This window comes from Festucalex cinctus, chromosome 21, assembly GCF_051991245.1.
Source record: "Festucalex cinctus isolate MCC-2025b chromosome 21, RoL_Fcin_1.0, whole genome shotgun sequence".
Lineage (NCBI taxonomy): Eukaryota > Metazoa > Chordata > Actinopteri > Syngnathiformes > Syngnathidae > Festucalex > Festucalex cinctus.
The window spans coordinates 2,039,249-2,063,021 of record NC_135431.1 but is presented as its reverse complement, the minus strand read 5'-3'; the positions used below and the strand labels follow the sequence as shown (position 1 = coordinate 2,063,021).

The 23,773-nt window shown below is 38.1% G+C and overlaps 6 protein-coding genes across 12 annotated transcripts in view; 4 read left to right on the top strand and 2 right to left on the bottom strand.

Annotated features, from left to right (window-relative positions):
* The window catches only part of tbc1d32 (TBC1 domain family, member 32), a 31,658-nt gene extending 31,073 nt beyond the window's left edge, over window positions 1-585 (bottom strand). For all 3 annotated transcript variants that reach the window (XM_077510038.1, XM_077510040.1, XM_077510039.1), the window contains exon 1: window positions 567-585. The gene's annotated coding sequence lies outside the window, so the exon portion shown is untranslated. The remainder of the gene's footprint in view (window positions 1-566) is intronic.
* hsdl1 (hydroxysteroid dehydrogenase like 1) lies at window positions 5-3,493 on the top strand. The gene is made up of 5 exons (XM_077510058.1): window positions 5-723; window positions 1,003-1,448; window positions 1,545-1,628; window positions 2,724-2,855; window positions 2,936-3,493. Exons 1-5 carry the CDS (start codon window positions 504-506, stop codon window positions 2,999-3,001), a joined length of 948 nt encoding a protein of 315 aa, XP_077366184.1. The 5' UTR covers window positions 5-503; the 3' UTR covers window positions 3,002-3,493.
* Window positions 881-23,759, bottom strand: LOC144010007 (cholesterol 24-hydroxylase-like). 4 transcript variants are annotated; one of them, XR_013281117.1, is made up of 21 exons: window positions 23,528-23,759; window positions 23,356-23,433; window positions 23,205-23,286; window positions 23,004-23,077; window positions 22,841-22,927; window positions 22,459-22,597; window positions 22,259-22,372; window positions 21,877-22,039; window positions 21,714-21,779; window positions 20,647-20,719; window positions 20,498-20,582; window positions 20,288-20,398; window positions 20,116-20,204; window positions 19,055-19,121; window positions 18,798-18,973; window positions 14,481-14,592; window positions 9,932-10,058; window positions 8,691-8,846; window positions 8,407-8,597; window positions 4,144-4,358; window positions 881-1,465 (listed from the first exon to the last, which is right to left on the bottom strand). XR_013281117.1 is itself a non-coding variant. In XM_077510057.1 (15 exons), exons 1-15 carry the CDS (start codon window positions 23,674-23,676, stop codon window positions 18,821-18,823), a joined length of 1,530 nt encoding a protein of 509 aa, XP_077366183.1. In that variant the 5' UTR covers window positions 23,677-23,759; the 3' UTR covers window positions 18,621-18,820. The 4 variants fall into 4 exon arrangements, 1 of the variants encoding a protein (XP_077366183.1); XR_013281116.1 differs by having other exon boundaries at window positions 8,407-8,846; XR_013281118.1 differs by lacking the exons at window positions 8,407-8,597; window positions 8,691-8,846.
* Window positions 4,154-9,068, top strand: LOC144010009 (gap junction Cx32.7 protein-like). 2 transcript variants are annotated; one of them, XM_077510059.1, is made up of 5 exons: window positions 4,154-4,348; window positions 5,869-6,033; window positions 7,167-7,352; window positions 7,554-7,655; window positions 8,433-9,068. In XM_077510059.1, the coding sequence occupies exons 2-5, from the start codon at window positions 5,905-5,907 to the stop codon at window positions 8,937-8,939; spliced, it is 924 nt and encodes a 307-aa protein (XP_077366185.1). In that variant the 5' UTR covers window positions 4,154-4,348; window positions 5,869-5,904; the 3' UTR covers window positions 8,940-9,068. The 2 variants fall into 2 exon arrangements, with proteins under 2 accessions (XP_077366185.1, XP_077366186.1); XM_077510060.1 differs by lacking the exon at window positions 4,154-4,348 and having other exon boundaries at window positions 5,681-6,033.
* LOC144010011 (gap junction Cx32.2 protein-like) lies at window positions 10,102-13,195 on the top strand. The gene is made up of 2 exons (XM_077510061.1): window positions 10,102-10,351; window positions 11,615-13,195. The coding sequence occupies exon 2, from the start codon at window positions 11,642-11,644 to the stop codon at window positions 12,503-12,505; it is 864 nt and encodes a 287-aa protein (XP_077366187.1). The 5' UTR covers window positions 10,102-10,351; window positions 11,615-11,641; the 3' UTR covers window positions 12,506-13,195.
* LOC144010012 (gap junction Cx32.2 protein-like) lies at window positions 14,468-17,290 on the top strand. Its single transcript, XM_077510062.1, has 3 exons — window positions 14,468-14,580; window positions 16,169-16,317; window positions 16,453-17,290. Exons 2-3 carry the CDS (start codon window positions 16,189-16,191, stop codon window positions 17,062-17,064), a joined length of 741 nt encoding a protein of 246 aa, XP_077366188.1. The 5' UTR covers window positions 14,468-14,580; window positions 16,169-16,188; the 3' UTR covers window positions 17,065-17,290.
* Window positions 23,760-23,773: the final 14 nt, after the last annotated feature.

The window sequence follows — 23,773 nt, the reverse complement described above, 5'->3', positions numbered from 1 at the left end:
ATCCAGCAAAGCGCGTTGCATTGTGGGATAGCATAACAAACACGCTGCCTTCACGAAAGAGCTTTATGAGAAAACTACTCAATGCGTATGATCCGTGCGTCATTAATTGTAAACGAACTCACGCAAATAAATATAACTAAACTAGAGGAGCATTAATTCTATGATATAAAATGGAGTAATAATGAAGGAAACGCGGGTCCAGAATGCTATATTACAACGCACGGTTTTTCTTAGAAGTCCCTGAATGCATCATTCCAGCTTCCGATACAATATCACGTGACTCGTTGTTTTGCTCCGTCTTCCGTGTTTCATTCAAGGCAAATCCCTGCTGGATTGATCGGCTGTCAAACTTGTTTTCAAACACGTTCGCAACATCTTAACTTTTAATTGGCATGCCAGACCTCTCATTTAACATTTTATCGGGCAAACGCAACGTTTCGCGTAGAATAAACTAACTCGTAGACGGCGTTCGCTATTATTATTATTATTTTGGGAGTGGAAGCATGGCGGCAGTTGACAGCTTCCATTTACTATACAGGGAAATTTCACGGTCGTGCGGCGTTTACCTGGAGACGCTCGCCGTTGTGGGCGCCCTGTACACGGCCAGCAGGGCTGTCATCCTGCTCAGGGACTGCTGCTTGCTGGTCAGGGTGCATTTCCTGCCCAGGATCATCCCCAGCGGGAAGCTGAGGCAAAAATATGGAGACTGGGCTGTCGTGTATGGTAAGAAATAACTCATTCTTGTGTTTAAAAATACTTTGTTCATTGTATTTCTTTTGTAATCAGTTTTGAACATTTTGACATGTTGGGGTGTAGTAATTAAGAAACAAGCTTAACAGGGTTAATGAGTAGTTGATTACTCCTAAAAGTTGTGAAAATTGGGAAAATTGAGCCATATAATGAATGAACGATGCACACATACATACATTAAAATGGAATGCAGTCCAGTAATTCACCATCAGGGATCACTTTCCAGCCACTGATCAATATGTCTCCCATTAGGTGCATCGGAGCCCGTGGCGCAGGCCTACGCCGAGGAGCTGGCCCAGCACGGCCTCAGCATCATCTTCGTCACGTACGGCCGCTACAACGTCGGCGACTTTGCCGCAAGTCTCTCCCAGCGCTACGGCGTGGAAACCATCCTGGTCCCCGCCGACCTGGGCTGGGACCAGGCGGCCGGCAAGCCCGTGGCGGAAGCCCTGAGGGGCAAAAACGTGGGTTTCCTGGTCAACTGCGTGGACGAGGCGTGCGCGTCGCCCCGGGAGCTGGTGGAAATGTCCGAGGAGAGGCTGATGGAGGTGACGGCCAATAACGTGGCGGGCGCCACGCTGCTGACCCGCCTGGTACTGCCGGGCATGCTGGCGCGCGGCCGAGGCGCTGTGGTCAACATCTCGTCCGGCGCCTGCTGTCGGCCGACGCCCGGGAGAGTGATGCTCACCGCCGCCACAGTGAGAACAAATATTTCCTGCAGAGAATTTAGATTTTTGGTGTACAATATCATCACAGAAGCGCAGTAATCTTTTTTTTGTTTGTTTGTCTTTCAGGGCTACTTGGATCATTTCTCGAGAGCTCTCCACCTCGAGTACGGCACAAGAGGGATCTTTGCTCAAAGTTTGCTTCCATTCCAGGTCAGTTGTATGCATCACGATTGCATAAATATGAGGAATTTAAAATATAATAACATGCAATCTCTATGCAGTTTATTTTCCCTAAAAATGTTGATTAAAACTTGTTCAACCCTTTATCTAATTAAGTACTGGGTTAATACATTTATTGTAAACGATAAAATTAAAATGAGTACAGAGTTGTAATTGATTTCAATCAAATACATTCAAGTTGTAATTTTATAATCGAAATTATTTTACATTTGACATAGTATATATTTTTCAATTATTAATTTACTGTATCATTAAAAAAATTGGGTCATCGGGTTGGTGTTATTTTAAATAGTAAGATGAACAGTGTTACATTAAAAATATGTTTTAAATAAATTGGTTGGTCATAACATTTTCTCTCTATAATAAAATTTAAAGAAGGGAATAATTTTTTGTTTTATTTAAATAATTTTTTTCTACATTTTACAAACACATTTTAATTATTTTTAACATTTTTGGATTTTATTAAATATTTAGTTAATTATAATAACAGTATACAAACATTTTTTTTGTAATTTTCAATGCACATTTCAAGTAATTAAATTTTTTTTTTTCATTATATTAAATATTATAAGTCATTCTACAAATAAAAATGGTCAACAGCAAATTTCAATCAGGATGACTTTGTCCCTAAACATATTTTTGGCTCTGATATTAAAAAAATAAATAAAATAAAATAAAAAGAAAAAAAAGTCTGCTTTTTTTCTAGCACATTTTCATTTTTTTTTTTTTTTTTTTTTGACATTTGACCTTTGAAAGCTTATGCAATACAGATTTTGCATTTAAAAAATAAATTCCACCTCTTTCTGAACCTAACACTTGATTCATAAATATTACAAAATCTGTTGCTATATTACATATTATTGTATTAATATGAAAAGTTGATGTGCTAGAGATTCAAAATCAGCTAAAAAAAAAATAATAATCTAGAAACGTTTACTTGCATCTCAGATTAAAGGATTTTGTAAAAATGCATTGACCGGTTGTTATTGTTCTTCCAGATAAAATATGATATTGATTTCAAATGTGAATTCCGTTTTATATCTCGGCTGTTGTTTATCTGGCAAGATGGCCTCCAGGCGGCCGGCGTCGTCCACGGAAGGCTGGTTGACGCCCACGCCGCAGGTTTACGCTCGCCACGCCATCTCCACCCTCGGCGTGTCCAACCGGACCACCGGCTACTGGCCGCACACGATGCTGGTGGGCACGCAAAGTTGACACATCCAAGCTGTGTTGTTTGTGATCTATATATTGATCCGTGTTTCTTTTCCTCCCCCCAGTACGGACTGATGAGGTGCATCCCCGAGTGGATTTGGGTTTTGGGCTGGCGGGTGTTCATCGATTAAAAGTGGATCGTCATCACTTGTATTATCATCATATTATTCATCCTCTATTTATATAAGAATGCATGAGGTGGTAAAGTTGTGCTATAACCTCCCGTCATACCAAACCTTTCCAACATACACTTTTCAGTATCCTGGAGTTGCCACAAAAATGGTCAAGTCGAACGTCTACATGTATTGGATGATAAGAAGTGACAAAGTGCAATATTTTCACTTATTTACCCCCTCCTTTCCAAATAACTAACCATATTCAAAATCAAATGTGGCCTTCTGCACAATATGTCCCTTTTAAAGCTTTTTTTTTTTTTTTTGAGATTTCTTGTGAATCATTTGCACTCTCTGGCTCGAACACTGTGACCGTGCCATCGACTGGAGTTTGTCCACCCGCCGTCACCGCCTCAGATTTGTGCTGACTTGGCGCCAAAACAAATGATGATGTGGCAGGAATTAAGTATTTAATAAAAAAAAATAAAAATAAAAAATCTTTCAATCAGACTTTTGCTTGCGTGAAATGATGACAACTGTTTATAATAACTAGACTAAGAATAATTTATTGGAGAAATTGTGTGGGAATGCTGAATGCTAAGATTTGAATGCATGTGGAATGCTTATGAAGTAAATTGAGAGATAAATTATGAAATTATAACTTCCTGGTTACTGGACAATGCGCTTTACCAACTATGCCACCAAGCAGTATCAGACACCGGGTAATGATGATAAGTTATATGTATGGAAGTGGGCGGGGAAAGTGATACTTAGAAAAAGCTCAACGTCTGTCCCATTGAAAATGAATGGGGCAAAGTTTATATTAAACGTTAAATTGTGCAAATACTGTAAGTAATGTGGAATCAGACGATATATACCCAGGAGGCATCCATTTTTTAAGGTAATTGAAATTTGAACAGTGTAAATTGGAAGTATTATGTGGGAGTTGTTACGCGGCAGAAAATTGTGGAGAATAAAAATGACAACATATGTAGGGAATGCTTCAGCATTCCCACAACTAGACTAAGTGCAATTTCTGGAGAAATTGCGTGGGAATGCTGAAAGCACATTGAGAGAGAATCAGACGATATATATACCCAGAGAGGCGTGAATTTTTGAAGCTAGTTGAAATTTGCGCACACCGAGCACGCAATACTCACAAGGCGTTGCTATATTACAGTCCGCTTGCATTAGGGGCCAGTTGAGGCAGACCAAACAAAGACGCGGTAGGCCTGCTCCCAGAAGTTTCCAGGTTTGTTTGTGGCGTGCGTAGGACGGAACCTTCCTGATAACTCGGCGCAAGACGACGAGGCGCTCACTTTCTCCCCTCCGAGAGCCGCTGACGCTCCTCATCGTCTTTGGTCGGTACGTACACCTGCACGGACACTTCATTAGGTACACTCGATCGATACATTTATGCAAATAAGCAAATATAAGACCTGAATTTAAAAAAAAAAATGCCTTACTTTTTTTTTGGGATTGAGATTGTTGGAGCGTCTACAACTGTATTAGAAGTGTTCCTAATATTTTGTCCCGCTCATGGCGCTAATTAATCATAATAGCTTCGATTATTGTGCCTTGCAATTGTCTCATGCTTAAAAAATAAATGAAATCAATTCAATTTCAAGAATAAAATGTGATTTTATTGGAATGATATGACTAAAAATGTGAATTAAAAATTAAATGAGCAAAATTAAAGTAACCAGAAATGAATAATGATACTTCTCTAATGACAAAACTCGGCTTTTGAGTGATTTATTTATTTTTCTCTCTCTACTTGTGTCTGTCTGTGTTCGTCACTCGTTTTCATCCAAGGTTAAGTTCTGGCTCACTTGCAGATAAAAGTGTGAATGCGCGTGTTTCAAGGGTAGATTTACAAACACTCACCAGCTGTAGCTCCAATCAGATAAACTTTTTCTTTTTTTTTCTGTGACCTTCCAGGACCTGCGCTCACTGCTGTCACTAAAATACAACCGGGATCTACGTAGCCTTTGTCATAAACAAAATACAGAATAGAAAAATAAAATCATACAGTGGAACGTTTACATTCGGGGCAAGTGAGGCTGTGCCCCACCGGACCATGAAATTGACACTGATTTGTCGGCTAGCTAGCCGGACTTATGCAAATTTGGCAGACGCTAAATTTGACGTACATTCGTTTACGTTTAAAGTACAACCAGCAAGCATTTTGACGAACATTTGACATGTTTAGATTTTTACATCCGTCGTACTTTTTCATTCGGGGTGGGAACCTGTGGCTACCTCACGATACGTGATACAAGGCTCGCGATAACGATTATCTCACGATATGACGATACCGCGATTATCGGAATATTGCTGAGGTAATAAATCCACGAAAATCTACAATAAAGCTAATCATAAAATAATAATAATAAAAAAATAATAATATAAATAAATAAATAATACATAATAAATACAAATAAAATAAGAAAAAAATAAATACATATCAATAAATAACAATAAACAATAAAAATAATTCATATTATAATAAAAATAATATAAATAAAATGTAAATACTTAATATATCACTATCTATAATATACATACAAATATAAATACATTTAAAAAATAAAAATAAATAAATAATACAACTAAGCTCATGAGTCTTCTTCGCCTGAAGACTTGCGTCCATTTCCCCGCCACACTTATGAGGCGCTCCCCCCGGTGGCCCGCCAAGTAATTGCTAAATAAGTAATGAACAACGGATCCGTTATAGTGGCTGTATATTCACTACTTGCGTAGAAGTATCGATAATCTATCGGGAGACAAAGTATCACGATTGATCGCGATATCGATATATCGTCACACTCCTAATTTTCCTGCTTACAACAAATATCGGTCAGATGTCATTTTTGTTTCCCCAGGTTAAGGAAGCGTGACAATTTAGCATCGTGTCGAAAATGGGCGAATGGGATCTTCTGGGCCGCCTGCTGGACAAAGTGCAGTCGCACTCCACCGTCATCGGAAAAATCTGGCTGACGGTTCTCTTCGTCTTCCGCATCCTGGTCCTCAGCACCGGCGCAGACCGGGTCAGCTCATTTGACTGGACTTGCTTTGACATTAAATGTTGATTTTTCGAACCTTTAGCATAAATGTTTGTCATTCTCATTTTTAGCAATTTTTTTTGTATGTAACGAAAATGTTTTTGACATCCATTAGTATTAGTCTAAATACTTACCTCAGTGTTTGTACAAATAAAAACGTTTTTAGCAGCTGTTCGCGTTAGCATTAGCAATAATACTTGGTTCTCAGCATTCAAACAATATAAGTAGTAAAAAATGTTTTTGATAGCTATTAGCGTTAGCGACTGTTATTTGACTTGCTTAACGCAAGATTTCGACTTGCTTAAAACTCAGTTCACACTTGACATGTCTGTTTACGGAAGCGTATCATTCACTCGAAGGAAAAAAAAAACGTTCTATTTTTTAGGGGGCAGTTTTGTTTGTTTTTTTTAGTAATTTTTTGTCTGTTTATCTGATTTTTTTTCTGTTTTACTGAATATTTTTTTCTGTCATAAAAAACATTCCGAAAAACTGTGAAAAAAATATTCAGAGAAAAAAAATATATATTCCAAAAAATTTCTGTTTTTCAGCGTATTTTTTTTTAAATTAATTAATTTTTTTTTTACATCTGAACCCCAAGTGACTTGTGATTGGGGGATTTGTGCCGTTTTTTTTCCTTGTTAAAAAAAAAGGGAGCACAGTGTCTCATCTGTACGTATAGTGCATCGTTTATACAGTAGTCTGCTCGCAAGGTGGGAGTAGCAAGATGGCCGCCCTGTGACTTGCACTGGTGTGTGGGCTATTGGCTATCCAGTCAATACTACTACTACTACTACTAATAATAATAATAATAATAATAAAGTTGGTGCTCTGTTTTTTTTCAACAATTTTTTTTCCTGATTTTTGGAATTTTTTTCTGTTTTTCTGAATAATTCCCCCCCCCCTTTTTTTCAGAATATATTCTTTTAATGACAGAAAAAAATATTCAGTAAAACAGAAAAAAAATCCAGAAAAACAGAAAAAAAAATAGTCCAAAAAACAAAGCTCCCCAAAAAAATTAGGCAGAAAAAGTGAATGCAATACGCTTCCCTATCTGTTAACACCTCGTAGATGTTAATTTCAAATGGCTGACGCGGGTGTCCCCGTGGGGGGGGTTGCAGGTGTGGGGCGACGAGCAGTCGGACTTCGTGTGCAACACGAGGCAGCCGGGCTGCGAGAACGTGTGCTACGACCACGCTTTCCCCATTTCGCACGTGCGCTTTTGGGCCCTGCAGATCATCGCCGTGGCAACGCCCAAGCTGCTCTACCTGGGATACGTGCTGCACGTCATTCATGTTGAGAAGAAGGTACAACGGGTGATCGATGACCCCGCCCCCTATCAAAATGTTTCAAATCACAGCCATTAGCATTAGCTAATAGCTCGTTTCTAGTTTTAATAAATAAATTGTTTTTGACAGCCTTCAGCACAATTATTATTTTTTTTTGTCTTTAGTATTTACACGAAAATGCGTAAAATGATGATCAGCGCATCTTGTCCGTGCGTACAGTTGAAAGAGCGCATGCGGAAGCACGCGGAGCTTGACGACCAGGCCTTGTTGTTCCTTCAGCGGAGCTTCAAGATGCCAAAGTACATCAAGAGCAGCGGAAAGGTGCGTACCGATAAACTACGAGTCAGCCCACCTCATAAGCATTGCTGTAATGTACAAAAGCACAATATTGTCTTTTTTTTAATATGAATTCTTTTTTTTTTTTTTTTTCTTACAGTATTGTGACCTTTTTTTGTATCGCCATGCTACCCGCAATATCTTATCATGACTTTCATACCGTGATAACATCGTATCGTGATATTTGGATATCGTGACATCCCTATTGAATTGGTATAAATTTGAAAGAAGAAAAACAAAACAGGAAGTATTTCAACCAGCACAGCCTAGTTTTTGTTGAAAATGACGTCGCCCACTGTCATCCTGCTTTTTACGCCTACAGAAAGCGACGGCGATCGGTTCATTTTATAATGCACTTCTTTGGACGCGATTTTAGACATTTTTTACCTATCGTATCGATTTATCATACATACTGTGTAGATCTACGATATCAATTAATTAAGGGTGTAACAAAAAAAAAGATTTGAATTGGAAAAAAAAAATCGGTTTTAAGTTAACCAAAACGAATTATGACATTTTGAATGTACCGTGGTCGAATCAAATAGAACTCCATGTATCGAGTTACGTATTGAATTGTCTTTTCTAAGAAATGTACACAAGGTATAAATCGGTATGATGTTGATTTACATGTTGTTGCATGACAAAAGCAACCACTGTAAAGAATCAGACCGTGCCGTTTTAAATGGTATGAATTGAGACAAAATATCGAATGATCCTATATTGGAGAGATGCTCACTTGTAAAAATGGGTCCGTCTTTCCAGGTAAGCATTCGCGGGCGCCTCCTCCGCGCCTACGTCCTCCACCTGGTGGCCAAGATGGCCCTGGAGGTGGTGTTCGTGGTGGGCCAGTACTTCCTGTACGGCCTGACGCTGGACGCCCGCTACGTTTGCTCGCGCTCGCCGTGCCCGCACCAGGTGGACTGCTTCCTGTCGCGGCCCACCGAGAAGACCGTCATCATCTGGTTCATGCTGGGGGCCGCCTTGCTCTCGCTGGCCCTGGGCGTGGCCGAGCTGCTCTACCTGTGCGTCAAGTCGGTCAAGGAGTGCGCGGCCCGGCGGCGGGACTACACCGTCACGCCCGTCACCCCCGTCACGCCGGCGCCGCCCTCGGCGCAGAGGAAGGCGTACGCGCAGAGAGACGCCGACGCCGTCGTGCAGAACGGATTGAACGCGGAGCTGGAGATGCAGGGGCGCAGGTTTGGGGTCAACGGGGTCAATGAGGGGGCGGGGAAAGGCTTGCAGGGCAACACGGGCGAGGTGCATATTTGACTTTGCATTGTTTGGCTTTGTTATGATTTACTTCTGTTTTATCAGTCCAGTTTTTTGTTCAATGTGCACCTTTTGGCTTCAATGTTTGGGCTTGCTATGAGTTCTTATCAATAAAGATTTTTATTCAAAGTGTTGATGTTTGTCATTGTTATGATTTAATTCTGTTTTATCAATACATTTTTTTGCTCAGTGCGAACTGTTTGGCTTCGATGTTTGGCATTGTTATGATTTCATTCTGTCTTGTCAATAAAGTTTTTTGTTCAATGCATTGTTTGTCATTGTTATGATTTAATTGTCTTATCAATAAATGTTTTTGTTCAATGCATTGATGTTTGGCATTGTTATGATTTAATTCTGTTTTATCAATAAAGTTTTTTGTTCAGCGCGCACTGTTTGACTTTGATGTTTGGCACAGTTATGATTTGCCTGTTTTATCAATAAAGTTTTTTGTTCAATGCATTGTTTGTCATTGTTATGATTTAATTGTCTTATCAATAAATGTTTTTGTTCAATGCGTTGATGTTTGTCATTGTTATGGTTTGCTTTTGTTATATCAATAAAGTTTTTGTACAATGCACACCGTTTGGCGTTGATGTTTGGCATTATGATTTACGCCTGTCTTATCAATAAAGTTTTTTGTTAAATGCATTGTTTGTCATTTTTATGATTTAATTCTGTCTTATCAATAAAGTTTTTTGGTCAATGCGTTGATGTTTGGCATTGTTATGATTTGTTTTATCAATAAAAATTTTTGTTCAATAGGAAATGTTTTAAACACGGTTTGTGGTTTTTCTTGTCGCAAGGAAGTTTTGAGCAAAACACATTTGATTAAAAATGTTTTTTTTTTTTTAAATGAATACATTCTTTGACATTCATGAATGTGTTTGTAAGCAGTTGCGCAATCCCCAGGTGTTTTTTTTTTTGGTTTTTTTCCCCCCGCCCCTCCACGAGGACGATCATAATGTTGATTGATGTTGGGGTTGTGCCGTTACCTGTCAATCATTACTGTGGGCCCCGCCCCCTCAGCTTTCACCGCGGTCCAAAGTGACAGAAGCAAGGCAGGATACGTGTTGCACAATGCGACCAATCATCGTTCAGCAACTCCTCATCAGACGTACTCTGTATCCAAGTAAAAGTCATACAAACATTTAAAAAATAATAATAATACAGTCCTCACTCCACTTGTTAGGTTCCAGTCAAACAAGTCCAGACTCCGAAATGGACTCGAGTGAAAAAAGTAAGAAGCCATTTTGACTGATACGCGTTTTGATAACCTGCCAGGGAAAAATACTCGAGTACTGTGGTGAAGAATCGTTACTTGAAACCTCGTCACCTTGTTGCCCGCTCCGAGGTTCAGCTCAGTCACAACTCGGCTGCAGCCGGAGACGCTCCAACGTGGACGTGCTCAGCAGGTAAGATGACAACATGAAATCATGTTGTTTTTTTTTTTTATATATATTTTTACAAACAAGAGTAATTAAGTAGTGTACTTTTTTTTTTAGTTGACGAATGTTTTCACCTTGAAGTCATGAACTTCACACAGCTGCTCTTGTTCCCTTCACATGTGCGCTTTCGTGGGAAATTGGCAAACTGGTCACGGTCAAATGTGTGGAAAAAACATATTTATATTTTTATAATGAAATAATCATTCAAGGTAATTTTTTTAATAATAATTTGAACAATCTAATTTTAATTCATTAATGTTTTAACAAATTATTTATTTTGCTTACATTTTTATTTCAACATTTTTGTTAAACTTATTTTTTTTTAGTTATTTTTTTAATGGAACTAATATGATTTTATTATTTTTCAAATGAGACAAATTCATAAAAAGACTTGAAAAAAAACAAACAAACTGATGTAACGTTTCCCATTGAAACGAATGGAATATTTTGTCAATAAATTGGATTAAAAACAACAACAACAAAAAATAATATTTCCACCACTTCATTCAAAAAAATAAATCTAAAAATGATTTCAAGGTGACAGTGCAGAACATGCACAAACATAATTTAATCGTGATTCAGTTACCGGTTTGGTCTGGAACATGCCAAAACAACAACAACAACAACAACAACAACAACAAAAATGTTGATTATGCTTTCCAAAGTGAAGGTTGGTGAATTTGGAAAAAAATATTTGGAGGACTACAGAAATCAGAGAATCAATACAAACAATTTTAAATGAAATGAGGTCTCAAAATGATTCATTGATTATCAAAACGGGTTAATTTAATAATCGATTACTTGTTGATTAGTTATAATTGTTGCACATCTAAGATTAACAGTAAATTCATTCAAGCTGAATAATATATTTAAAAAAAACAATATAGATGCTGAAATATATGTCAGACGATTAATCATCTCAAAATGATTAACTGATTATCAAAATCGATTAACTTTAGAATCGATTTGTCGATTAGTTTTAAGTGTTGCACCTCTAATATTAATTAATATTATTAATATTTAAAAATGATATATGTCTCAAAATGATTAACTTTATAATCGAATAGTTATAATTGTTGCACCTCTAATATTAACAGTGAATTCATTAAATCTGAATAATATATTTTAAAAAGAATAATTCGATGCAGACATGAATGTCCGCCGATTAATCGGCGCAGCCTCTACTGATCGTATTTCTTGTTGAATAAGCGGCGTGTTTTTTGATTCCAGATCGCCAAGCGAACGGCATCCTGAAAGATGGGAGACTGGGATTTCTTGTCGGACCTCCTGGACAAGGTCCAGTCGCACTCCACGGTGGTGGGCAAGGTGTGGATGACGGTCCTGCTGGTGTTCCGGATCATGGTCCTGGGCGCCGGCGCCCAGAACGTGTGGGGCGACGAGCAGTCCGACTTCCTCTGCAACACCAAGCAGCCCGGCTGCGAGAACGTCTGCTACGACTGGACCTTCCCCATCTCGCACGTGCGCTTCTGGGTCCTCCAGATCATCTTCGTGGCCACGCCCACGCTGGTCTACCTGGGCCACGCCCTGCACGTCATCCACCAGGAGAAGAAGCTGCGCGAGAAGCTGGCCAGCCCCGGCGGGCCGCGCCGCCTCAAGAGCCCCAAGTACACCGACGTCAAGGGCAACGTGACCATCAAGGGGAACCTCCTGGGCAGCTACCTGGCCCAGCTCCTCGTCAAGATCGTCATCGAGGCCGCCTTCATCGTGGGCCAGTACTACCTGTACGGCTTCGTCATGGTGCCCATGTTCCCGTGCTCCAAGCGCCCGTGCCCCTTCACCGTCGAGTGCTACATGTCGCGCCCCACCGAGAAGACCGTCTTCATCATCTTCATGCTGGTGGTGGCCTGCGTGTCGCTGCTGCTCAACGTCATCGAGGTCTTCTTCCTGCTGTGCAGGCGCTGCAGGTCCGGGTCCGGGTCCAGGGGCCGCTTCGTCGTCAGTCCGGGACTGACGGGGCCCAGGTGGCCAACGACCGACGACGCGCTGAGGCAGAACAAGAAGAACCTGGAACTGGAGATGGAGACCGGCCGGAGCGAGTCGGGGAGTCTGGACGGAGCCAAGGAGGAGAAGAAGCTGCTGGCCGAGCAGCTGGACTCTTAGCGTGCTTTTTATAGTTCTTTCCTTTTCAAAATGTTAAAAAAAACTAAATCGAGCGATGCCAGGTTGTATTTCGGTTCATTCTTTATGGTATTTGAGTCTAAGTTATCGTGAGGTGCACAAAATAAAGATTAGCAGCTTTTGACAGCTAGCTAGTATGTTAGCGTGCTAGCAAGACTTTGCTGGAATCGATTTTATATTTCCTTCCTTTTCAAAATGGAGATGTTTTATTATGTTTTCAGTTCATTCTCTATGTTTTTTTTTTAGTGTTTAAGTTATCGTGACTTGCACATAAAGATTAGCATCTTTTGAGCGACAGCTAGCATGTTAGCATGCTAGCATGAAACTTGGCTTGACTTTGCTGGAATTGATTTTGTGTTTTCTGCTTTTTCAAAATGTTAATAATAATAATAATAATAATAATCGAGTGGCACGAGTTCATTCTTTATGTTTTTTTGAGTCTGTTTAAGTTTTCGTAACATCTGTGAATAAGGATTAGCATCTTTTGAATGACAGCTCGCTAGCATGTTAGCGTGACAGCATGCTAGCAGGAAACTTGGCTTGACTTTGCTGGAATTGATTGTGTTTTTTTTCTGCTTTTTCAAAATGTAAAGAACAAGTTCCAAGTCACGTGTATGCACTTATGTTTTTACCTAATAAAGTTTGAAAGATAAATAAACTTTGATGAATGTATTAGTCATTTCTATTTTTTTTTTGTCTCAGTTTCTTGAATAAATGACTACAAGTCTTAGCGCGTTAGCATATTAGCAGGTAACTAAATTGATTTTGAATTTTTGTAAATGTAATTTTTTTTTTTATGTTTTCTCTGTATTTATGTTCATTTTTTGTCCCTCTATGATCATTGATTCTGTTTAAGTTATTATTTCATTGGAAAAAATATACAAAATAATGATCATGCTTCTCTTGCTTATATTGGAAATTTGTTTTTTCTCTCCAAGTGGTTGTAAATGAACTGTATGTTTTTAATAAAATGATTAAAGTTTCATACGAAAACAATGTTTTTTGAATGTATTTATTATTGAGAACTATAATAGCAAAAGTTTTTTTTTTGTTTTTTTTTTTAATTACACAACCAAGAAAATGGTTTAGTGAAGAAATGACGACTACTACATGATTAGTAGTAAAATTATTATCTGACATTTCTTACATCATGTCACATTTATATTTATTATTTTTGGCTATAAAATAGTTAAGCTTGATTAAAAGTAAAAAAAATTCTATCATTTTTCAAACAATGAAATTTTATTATACTGTGTATATCGTGTACTATACTTATACAATGATGAGATATGATAGATATATCTTATACAATAATTGTAATCATATTTTTTAACAAATACATAAATAAAATAATAAATAAAATTAAAATAAATAAATAAATAAAACAAATAACATTTATTTATTTGTTTTTAAATTTCACATTTAAATTACAGTTTACTTGTGTAAACGTCTATATATGTATTGATTTTATTTTTATTTTTTTTAATGTTTTTCTTCCACCAACATCTGTGCAATTTCAATTGATCGACACATTTATTATCAATAAACGATTGCTGACGTTGCTGCTGCAAACCATAAATTCCAGGAGAGTTCCAAGTCATTTATCTTCTATCGGCGGTTACATCATCACATTGAGGACATTTCAAATGATAAAAAAAAAATATATATAAAAAAAAAAAAAAAAAAAAAGGTTGTGTCGGGGTCCGTGCGCAACATGTGAGCATCCGATAAGGCGTCAACACTTCAGGGAGCAGTTTGGACTTTAACGCGCAAAAACAAGCAATTATTAACCAACATAATCTTGTCTTCTGCCAGCCCAAAAGTTAGTCACCGTTTTTTTTTTTTTCAATATTTTGCGACATGGCAACGTGACCGCTGACCAAACGCAAACATACACGCACGCACATGCGCCCTTGTGCAACCCGAGTTCGAGTTCAAGGCAGCAGAAGAAACTCACCTTTGTTTTTTGTTTTTTTCTCTCTGCTCGATTGCGAAGATCATTTCAGTGGTTGCAGAGCGCAGCTGGAGAGCAGAACGATTCGCTTGTCCAATCCCAGGTAAGCAATTTCCTTTCATATAATAATAATAAGAAGAAGACAATCATCACAGACGGGTTTACTATTTTGCTTCTATTACAGTTGGGTTGCAAAAGTAATCATCAACAAAACAAAAAAAAGCGCTAAATATTGAAACAAAAATTGGACGACTTATGTATGAGCATGAAAAACTGATTTTATTTTATTTTATTCATTGGAATTCTCATCTATTATTGTGTTGTTTTTTTTAATTGTATAACTTGGGGGATTTTATGATTTTATGTCTCTATGTAACCAAACGTTTGCTTTGGTAATAAACACACTTTTATTAACAATAAAAAAAATAAAAAAAAATGAGTATATAACCCAAAAATATTATGTATTTCATGTTATTAATTGTATTTCTCATATATTATTAATTATGTTTTCATTTGATTGAACAATGTGGACAATTTTAAGATTTTATGTCTATAATATAGCCAAAAAGGTTACTATGGTAATACACACACATATTTAAATAAAAAAAAAAAAAAAAGTTTATTCAATATTATTATGTATATAACCCGAAAATACTATGCAATTTATATTATTATATACATGGCTATAATATAGCCAAAAAGGTTGCTATGCTAATATACACACTTTAAAAAAATAAAAATAAATCCCAATATTATTATATAACCCAAACTATTATGTATGTATACTGTTTGTGTTTACTGTTTTATTTGTGTTTTAATATTGCATGTTGAAGTACTACTACTCCTACAACTATGTGTATGTATTTTCTAACTCCATCTATGCCCAAAAAATACACATGAAATATGCCTATTTGCTTGGAAGATGACATTTTCAGCTTATTTTGGAAACATTATTTATAAATTATATTATCTCAGACTGCTACCAAATTTGATGAGCAAATACTAAACAAATGGGTGAAGATATACATTTGAGGGTTTTTTGTCTCCATTGCCTGTGAACTGAGCATGGAAGCTAAGTTTGATGGCTTACCCAAAAAAAAAAAAAAAAAAAAAAAAAAAAAAAAAAAAAAAAAAAAAAAAAAAATTAGTTTAGTTTGAAAATTCAGCCCCCAAAGCCAGTTTCACGAAACAACATGAAACTTGGTAGGGATGTCTATCATGACCAGAGCCACAAAAAAGTCTCAAGAAGCCATGCCCAAAACGACACAGGGTTGGCGGAGCGTGGCAGTGAAGTGAAATCACTTACCAAAATTCATGAGACTGTAATTGCCGGTAGTCAACTTTTAAAATTCAGCCCCGAAAGCCAGTTCCACTAAACAACATGAAACTCGGTAGGGATGCCTAGCATGACCAGAGCCACAAAAAAGTCTCAAGAGGCCATGCCCAAAAATAAACAGTGTTGGCGCTGCGTGGCAGTAAAGTTTGATCACTTACCAAAAATCATGAATTTTAAAATTCATCCCCGAACACTAAATAACATGAAACTTGGTAGAAATGTCTATTATGAGCAGACCCACAAAAAAAGTCTCAAGAAGTCATGCCCCCCCAAAAATCTCTGGGGTTATGTGGAGTGGCAGCAATTTTTGAGAATTTGCCATAAAAGTCCACGTGATGTTTTTTTGTGTTTCAAGTGCAGCGAATACGGTCCAAGATGGGCGAGTGGGGCTTTTTGTCGAAGCTGTTGGACAAAGTGCAGTCGCACTCCACCGTCATCGGGAAGGTGTGGCTCAGCGTACTCTTCGTCTTCAGGATCATGGTCCTGGGAGCCGGCGTTGAGAAGGTCTCAATCCACACTACTTCCTCCGCTCCAATCTCATTTGGCGTTCCACAGGGTTCCGTTTTGGGGCCCCTGCTCTTTTTTGTTCCCGTTAGCAATTAGCGCCACGGTTTTTGCCGTTTTTTTGCTGGTTTCCAGGTGTGGGGCGACGAGCAGTCCAAGATGATCTGCAACACGCAGCAGCCGGGCTGCAAGAACGTGTGCTACGACCACGCCTTCCCCATCTCGCACATCCGCTTCTGGGTCCTCCAGATCATCTTCGTGTCCACGCCCACGCTCATCTACCTGGGCCACGTCATGCACGTCATCCACCAGGAGAAGAAGCTGCGCGAGCGCCAGGGCCAAAACGACTCCCCCGGCGCGCTCAAAGTCCCAAAGTACTCGGACGACAAAGGCCAGGTGAAGATCAAGGGCGACCTGCTGGGGAACTACATCACGTCCATCGTCTTCCGCATCCTCCTGGAGGCCGCCTTCATCGTGGGCCAGTACTACCTGTACGGCTTCGTCATGGAGCCGCAGATCGTGTGCTCGCGGGCGCCCTGCCCCTTCACGGTGGAGTGCTACATGTCGCGGCCCACCGAGAAGACCGTCTTCATCATCTTCATGCTGGCCGTGTCCTGCGTGTCGGTGCTGCTCAACGTGGTGGAGCTCTTCTACCTGGCGTGCTCGCGCAACGCCCGCAGGAGGGCCAAGACTGCCGCCAGGGGAATCCAGGGGCCAATGAACGGCGGCGGGTACGGCAGAGCGTGAGCGCGTGGACAAAAAAATAAATAAATGGCGGAACGGAACGGGAGAACTTTAAAATGGCCTCCCAAGGAAGGGCGACTTCAGAATACAGTGCCGCCTTGTCTTGCACGTTTTATCAGTTCAGTAATTTAATGATCACAAATAATCGCATTATTACAATTTTTCCCCTTAACTCATTTGCTCCCAATAACGTGTAAATACGTTTTTTTTTTAATGTTCTAAGTGTCCCAAAGACGTATTTATAAGTTTTTGTGTTTTTTTTTTATGCTAGAGCATACAGAAGGCTTTGATGCAGCCTCTCAACTGCAAAGAACGGTTGCAGAAATGGTAGTTATTACACAAACGGCCAGCAGGTGGCAGCAGAGCAAAGGAGATCAACCAGGGCCATCTAGAAAAAAAGCTCAATTACTCACAATTTGAAATAGATTTGTGAAAACTGATGAAACTTAGCTCTCTTCTAATGCTAATTGCTGCAAAACGGAAACAGATAGAAACATACTTTTTTTTTTCATGATGAAAGAAGAGACTTTAATCTTTCTTTTGGTAGGTTCCATGCTTTTATAGCAATAAAACAATATTCTGTGGGCCTTGCAAAATCAGTTAAAATCGAGTAAAACAGCCGTGTGAACGGGATTGCGAAATGTGAAAATGGCTGGGAGTGAATGAGTTAATATTGCAATTGCAACTACTACAATGACAAACAAAACACAGTGCACCTTTTAAGTATGAAACTATTATTTTTCAAAGTCAAGGTCGCACTTTACAAGACTTATTTAACAATAATTTAATGGCAAAAATTGTTGGAAATGCACCGTTGACGAGTTATCGTTTAAATTCATGTTCTTTTTGCTTTTTATATCCACGCCAGAAATGAGGAAAAATGTCGTCGGCTGGCTTTTGGAAAGGTGTAAATATTTTAGAATGATTCTTCTACTGTTGTATTTGAATTTGTGCTTTTGTTTGTGATTTTTTTTTTAAATAAATAATGTTAATCAAAAAAACAACATCAAGAAATAATAATGCAGCCATGCCAAAGTGTTTGCAGGCCTTGTTGGATTTTACGACACTTTTTTTTTTGTGGTTATTTTTTGGGTTTTGTGTGTGTGTGGGGGGGGAATAATTTTTTTTTTAAAAAAGACCTAAAAAATAACGTTTTGTATTCTCATTATCGTCTTTTGTATTTTTTTTTCCTTTTTTATGTTAACTGCAGTGATATTCATGCTAGTACACTTCATATAAGGTAAGTTAGACAGCTAGTTAAGTCATAGCGCTACTTTGTGTGACTTTGGATTACTGCATCAGAAATAAAAAATAAAAAAAAGAAGCTTCTTGGCTGTATGCTGCTTTTGACTTGGAACAACACAGTGATGCTCACTGTTAGCATGTGTGCCTATATGGAGTCACCCTTTGCATGTTAGCATTCAAGGCATCACTAAATATTTAGCAGTACTGCTCTTGCTAATATAATGAAAACAATTCAAATAAAAATACATATTTATGACATGAACGTGCATTTATTGCAAGTGATTAAATTACAGGCAAAAAAAAAAAACAAAAAAAAAAGTGTTAATGCTCTAAAAATCAAGTCTATACATATCAATAGCGCAGTAGAGTGATTATTTTGAACAATATTGATGAATAAAGTCGAATGAGTTTCCGATTGGACGGCAGCTAACAAAATGAACACAGATTATTGATCGATTTGGCGAAGCTAATAAACTTCTAGTGAAGAATACCTCAGCAAGGTGTTTTGGTGCGCTCACTGTCCGGGTTGCTTCCTGTTCGTGACGGCGCACACCACGCCACCCTTGGGCCGCAGCGTGCCCAGGTCGCGGATTTCCAAGCTCTGGCCCGGCGTCAGGGCGAACTCGAACCTCTGCAGCAGCTTGGCCATCACCACTTTGGCTTCCATCTGGACACAACATGACACAAAAGCTACTTAGTTTATTTGATTATGATTATTATTACTTTTTTTTTTTTTTTTTTTAATCACCTGAGCAAAGTTCTTTCCCAGGCAGGAGCGTGGGCCGAGAGAAAAAGGGTAGTAGCAGTAATAAGGCCTTTTGGGAAAAAAAAACAAAACAGTCACTATCATTTAAACAGTCAAAATCCAGTCCAATGTCAATAACAAAATAACACAATATTATTTAAAATGGAAATAAAATAAAAAGTAGAAAGAATAAATACAGATTTACAAATCTCTCTATATTTTGTGTGTGTGTGTGTGGGGGGGGGGGGGGGGGGGTAAAAAAAACAACAACAAAAAACAAAAACAAAAAAACACATCAATGTTGTAATTTTAAGACAAATAAATAGTCATCTTTCATGGATGCAGGAATATTTATTTATTGCTAATTGTTTTTTTTTTTTGTTTTTTTTTTTTTTTTTAAGTTGTGGTATGAAAATAAATTACTTTATACTACTATCTCAAACGTGACTTTTTTTCCCCAAAAAATATGGAATAAGAAACAATAAAACTTAGTAAATATCAATAGCAACAAAAAAATAATAATAAATCAGCAAATTTATGCCAATTTTAAAAATATTGGCTGGCCATTTAACAGGTCAGGCACGAGTTTTATTTTTTTTTCTGCAGTATTTTTTATTTATTTTTTAATTCATTGACTTAAAAACGGTTAAACCAAAATAATACAGAGAAAAGTTAGAATGTTAAAAAAAAAGAAAAAAAGTCGCAATATCATAAATAACATTTTGTGCAATTTTTTTTTAGGAGAAAAAGTGTGCAATTTTAGAACAATCCTATTGTCATGAAAAAGAACAAAATTGGGCATTTTTTAACTTTTTTAAGTTACAGAATAAAGGTGTACTGTACTGTCATATTTTTACTGCAGTATGCAGTAATGGTATTAATATTATTGAAATGTATTATTATTATCATTAAATAAACATTATTTTTTAGGGGAAATTAAAGCAAAAAATGAAAATGACAATAAAAATAGGGGTATTATTTTCTTAGAAAAAAAAAAATATGTATATTGATGTTCCAAAAAGTTACAAGAATTAAAATTATGAGAAGAAAATAAAAAATCTTACTTGGGCGCATCGGGATGAAAGCGATCTGGGTCAAATACCAGCGGATCCTTGAAGAACTTTTCCATTCTGCTGGATATGTACGAGCTGAACTGAATCACACACAAAAAAAAAATCTTAAGACACGCTAATTTTCCTCTCTTTTCTTTTTTTTTTTTTTTTTCTGTAAACTTACGATACAGGTGGCACCGGCCGGAACGTGGACGTCGGCGACGACGAGGTCGTTGACGAGCTCGCGGGACGCCCCCGGAGCTGTCGGGTACAACCTTAAAGTCTCTTTCAGAACCTTCGAGTGAACAACAACACAGTTTGAAGTCAGGAGTTGAAACCACAAAAAGATTTGAACATTTCCATCATATTTTTTGAACAGTTCAAGGCAGGATACCTGCGAGAGGTAGACAAGTTTTCCGAGATCATCGTAGCTGATTTCTCGTTTCATCCCGATGACGTCATCCACCTCTTTCTGAGCTCTACAAAACAAAACAAAAGAAAAAATCAAAATGTGAAGTCGATGTTTGTTGTTTCTTGTCTCACTTTTGCAGGATGTCAGGATGTCTGGCTAGCTCCATGATGCAAAATGCTAGCTGGTTAGCCGTGGTTTCCTGCCCTGGAAAAGAAGAGAATAATTCAGAATTTACAAACATTTGGTAACATTAAATTGTACCATTTTCAAACAGCTTTTAATAATAATAATAACTAGACTTAGTGCAATTAGTGAAGAAATTGCGTGGGAATGCTGAAAGCTGAATGCTAAGATTTGAATGCATGTGGAATGCTTATGAAGTAAATTGAGAGATAAATTATGAAATGAGACAATACCAACTGTGCTGCCGAGCAGTATCAGACACCTGGTAATGGTGATAAGTTACATGCATGGAAGTGAGCGTGTAAAATTATACTTAGGAAAAGTTCAATGTTTGTCCCATTGAAAATAAGTATTATGCAGGAGTTGTTAGGCGGCAAAAAAGTATGGAGAATAAAAAAAATAAAAAAAATAAAAAATCCCAATAACATATGTGGGAATGCTTGAGCATTCCCACAACTAGACTAAGTGCAATTTCTGGAGAAATTGCATGGGAATGCTGTACTAATACTTTCAATTTCATTTTCATTCCAATCATTGATTTCATTCCGTTATAAACAAAAACCCACAATATCTTCCTCATTGAATAAAACGGAGCAGAAAGAGTTCATTTACAAGGTAAAGTAAAAAACAACAACAAAAATGTATTTAAAAAAAGAACACGAAATCAAAAAAAATGTCAAATTTTGACTTATTTTAATCACTTTTTTTAACGATTTCATACTGTTATTTAAGAAAATGATAACAAATTATTAAACATTTATAAAATAACATACAATTTTAACAAAAAATGCATTAAAAAAATAGTAATAAATTCAAAATATTTTTTTTACAACTTTGAGTGAGAACAGAGAAAATTCTGTACTGCCCGCCAGCAAATCACAGGGTATTGAAAAGAATAACTAAGTATTTAAAAAAATACATGCAAAGTGAGATTAATGGGAATGTCACTAAAAAAAGTGTAACCATGGCAACATGAACAGCCCAAATGACTTCAAAATCGTATTTCAAGTCTCACCGGCGATGAAGAAGGTCACAAAATTGTCCAGCATGAACTCTTCGTCTTCTTGGGTCATGCTTTCCTCTGACAATTCAAAAAACAAACAAAAGTCAAATATCAATAAACACATTTTGGAATCGATTTTTTTTTTTTTTTTGAGCGAATTTGGGAATAATCGGACCTTTCCCGGCCGACTTGATGATCTGCGTGAGGATGTCTTTGGGCACGTCGCCGCCGCCGTGGACGGCCATCTTCCTGTTGTGGATCCAGTCGGCGCCGGTGGAGCGCAGCAGCTTGCAGGCGGCGCGCACTTCCGCCACGAAGGCCCAGTTTTTGGGAAAGAACTGGAAGGGAAGTCGCGGGATTATTTGCAATGTGTTCACATGAGTGGGCGCGCTTTCATCTAAGCATGTTTCAAGGTAACTTTTGAGGCTCTATGCAAGTAAAATTGGGCCCGTTGCCAGTTATTTCATTTTTAACTGGGATTAAAAAAAATAAATAAAAATTATTTCATGCTATTGGTTCTCCCTCCTCATGCTTTAGGACGCTAAACTTTGCTGCACCTGAAAGAAGACGTAGCGTAGGTTGTAGACCAACCCTTGCAGGCACGTCTCGATGGCTTTCGGGAAAGGCGACGAGTTGTCCTCAAGCAGCTCCAAATCCATGCCGAACGCCACCTCAACAAACAAACAAACAAACATTAGGCTTTCACAAACAACCCTCAATGTGTGTTTGTTTTGGCTATAGGAGAGACGCGGCCCACCTTGATGATGACATCCAAGGTGACCCGGTTGACCAAGTCCAGCATGCGGGCCTCCGACTTTCTGTCGGCGACGTCCGCCAGCTTCGTCATCAGCTTCTCGGCTCGCTCGTTGAACGTGCCCGTCAGACTCCTCAGGTACCTGCATGGGCGTCAACACCACATTTTGGGCATTACAAAACCAGGATGCTAACGTTAACTATTTTCACTTGTTATTGTCTGAAAGACATCCAGACTTTCAATCTTGAAGTGACGGAAGTTTTGCACAGGTAGATGACACAAGACTGTGCTAAACCCGATTTCATATCAGAATTAAAAAACAATTGGTCACTGATTGACTGCGAGAGCACAGATTAAGTTTCAAAAGAGCTACAAAATAACTCACAGGCTGCTGAAGGCGGGGTCAATGATCCGCCGTTGTTTATACCACTGTTCATGGTTCCTTGCCGTTATCAGACCATTGCCCAAGAACCTGCAAGTCACAAACAACAATATATACAGCGCATGTAGCGTTATTTCTTTTTCTGTTTTTTTGCTCAACAATTCACCTTTCACCAAACAGGCTGAAGAGCCGCTTGTGGACGAAAATATCTTTGGGATACTTGGAGGACATCAAAACTTCCTAAAAACATTTTTTTTTTTTAAATGCACTGAATTAATTAACGGTGAAGTCTAGTGCTAATATGTGAGAAAACTATCATATAGGTATTATGTTGATGTGTTTCGTTCATGTGGTTATTTGTCTGTACCTTGACCGTTTCTGGACTCATAACGAAGACAAGGACGTGATGCATCATATTGACCTTGTACACTGTTCCATAATGCTCGGCCCTGTCAACGTAGTAACATGATTAGTACTGTCAATAATAATTATTATTATTATAATAATAATACGTTTACCATTTCAGAAATACGTCGAGCAGCAGACCGTCGTTTTTCATTGTCCTCAACAAAACTGAAGAATGACCTAAGAGAAAACTTCAAAACACAAAAAAAAAAAAAAACATTTATTACATTTATTAGAAGTGAACTAAGTTGAGCGGCTGGCACACGACAAAACAACCTTCCTTACCTTTCCCTCGGTGGTCCAGGTATGTGGTCGTACTTCAGGTGCACATACTTGACGTAGGCGCAGTAGCCAAGGAAAGCGAAAAACGACACCAACAAAAGTAAACAGAGCGCGTGAGTGGTCAGGGTGAAAAGAAAAGATAAAAGAGACATTTTAAACCGATAATATATCTGTACGGATAAAGTTATTCCGTGTTTTTACGAGAAAATGACACAGGTAGTGGACCGAGGACAACTCATCGGTGTGACG

Bases quoted from the DNA above. Each gene is read 5' to 3' on its own strand.
- hsdl1 (XM_077510058.1), top strand. From the start codon at position 504: ATGGCGGCAGTTGACAGCTTCCATTTACTATACAGGGAAATTTCACGG. The intron at 1,449-1,544 runs GTGAGAACAAAT...TTTGTCTTTCAG, and splicing joins TGATGCTCACCGCCGCCACA to GGCTACTTGGATCATTTCTC. The intron at 2,856-2,935 runs GTGGGCACGCAA...TCCTCCCCCCAG, and splicing joins ACTGGCCGCACACGATGCTG to TACGGACTGATGAGGTGCAT.
- LOC144010012 (XM_077510062.1), top strand. From the start codon at position 16,189: ATGGGCGAGTGGGGCTTTTTGTCGAAGCTGTTGGACAAAGTGCAGTCG. The intron at 16,318-16,452 runs GTCTCAATCCAC...GCTGGTTTCCAG, and splicing joins TGGGAGCCGGCGTTGAGAAG to GTGTGGGGCGACGAGCAGTC.
- LOC144010009 (XM_077510059.1), top strand. From the start codon at position 5,905: ATGGGCGAATGGGATCTTCTGGGCCGCCTGCTGGACAAAGTGCAGTCG. The intron at 6,034-7,166 runs GTCAGCTCATTT...GGGGGGTTGCAG, and splicing joins TCAGCACCGGCGCAGACCGG to GTGTGGGGCGACGAGCAGTC. The intron at 7,656-8,432 runs GTGCGTACCGAT...CCGTCTTTCCAG, and splicing joins ACATCAAGAGCAGCGGAAAG to GTAAGCATTCGCGGGCGCCT.
- LOC144010011 (XM_077510061.1), top strand. From the start codon at position 11,642: ATGGGAGACTGGGATTTCTTGTCGGACCTCCTGGACAAGGTCCAGTCG.
- LOC144010007 (XM_077510057.1), bottom strand. From the start codon at position 23,676: ATGTCTCTTTTATCTTTTCTTTTCACCCTGACCACTCACGCGCTCTGT. The intron at 23,078-23,204 runs GTACAGACAAAT...AAATGTTTTTAG, and splicing joins TGAGTCCAGAAACGGTCAAG to GAAGTTTTGATGTCCTCCAA. The intron at 20,399-20,497 runs GTATCCTGCCTT...GTTCACTCGAAG, and splicing joins AACTTGTCTACCTCTCGCAG to GTTCTGAAAGAGACTTTAAG.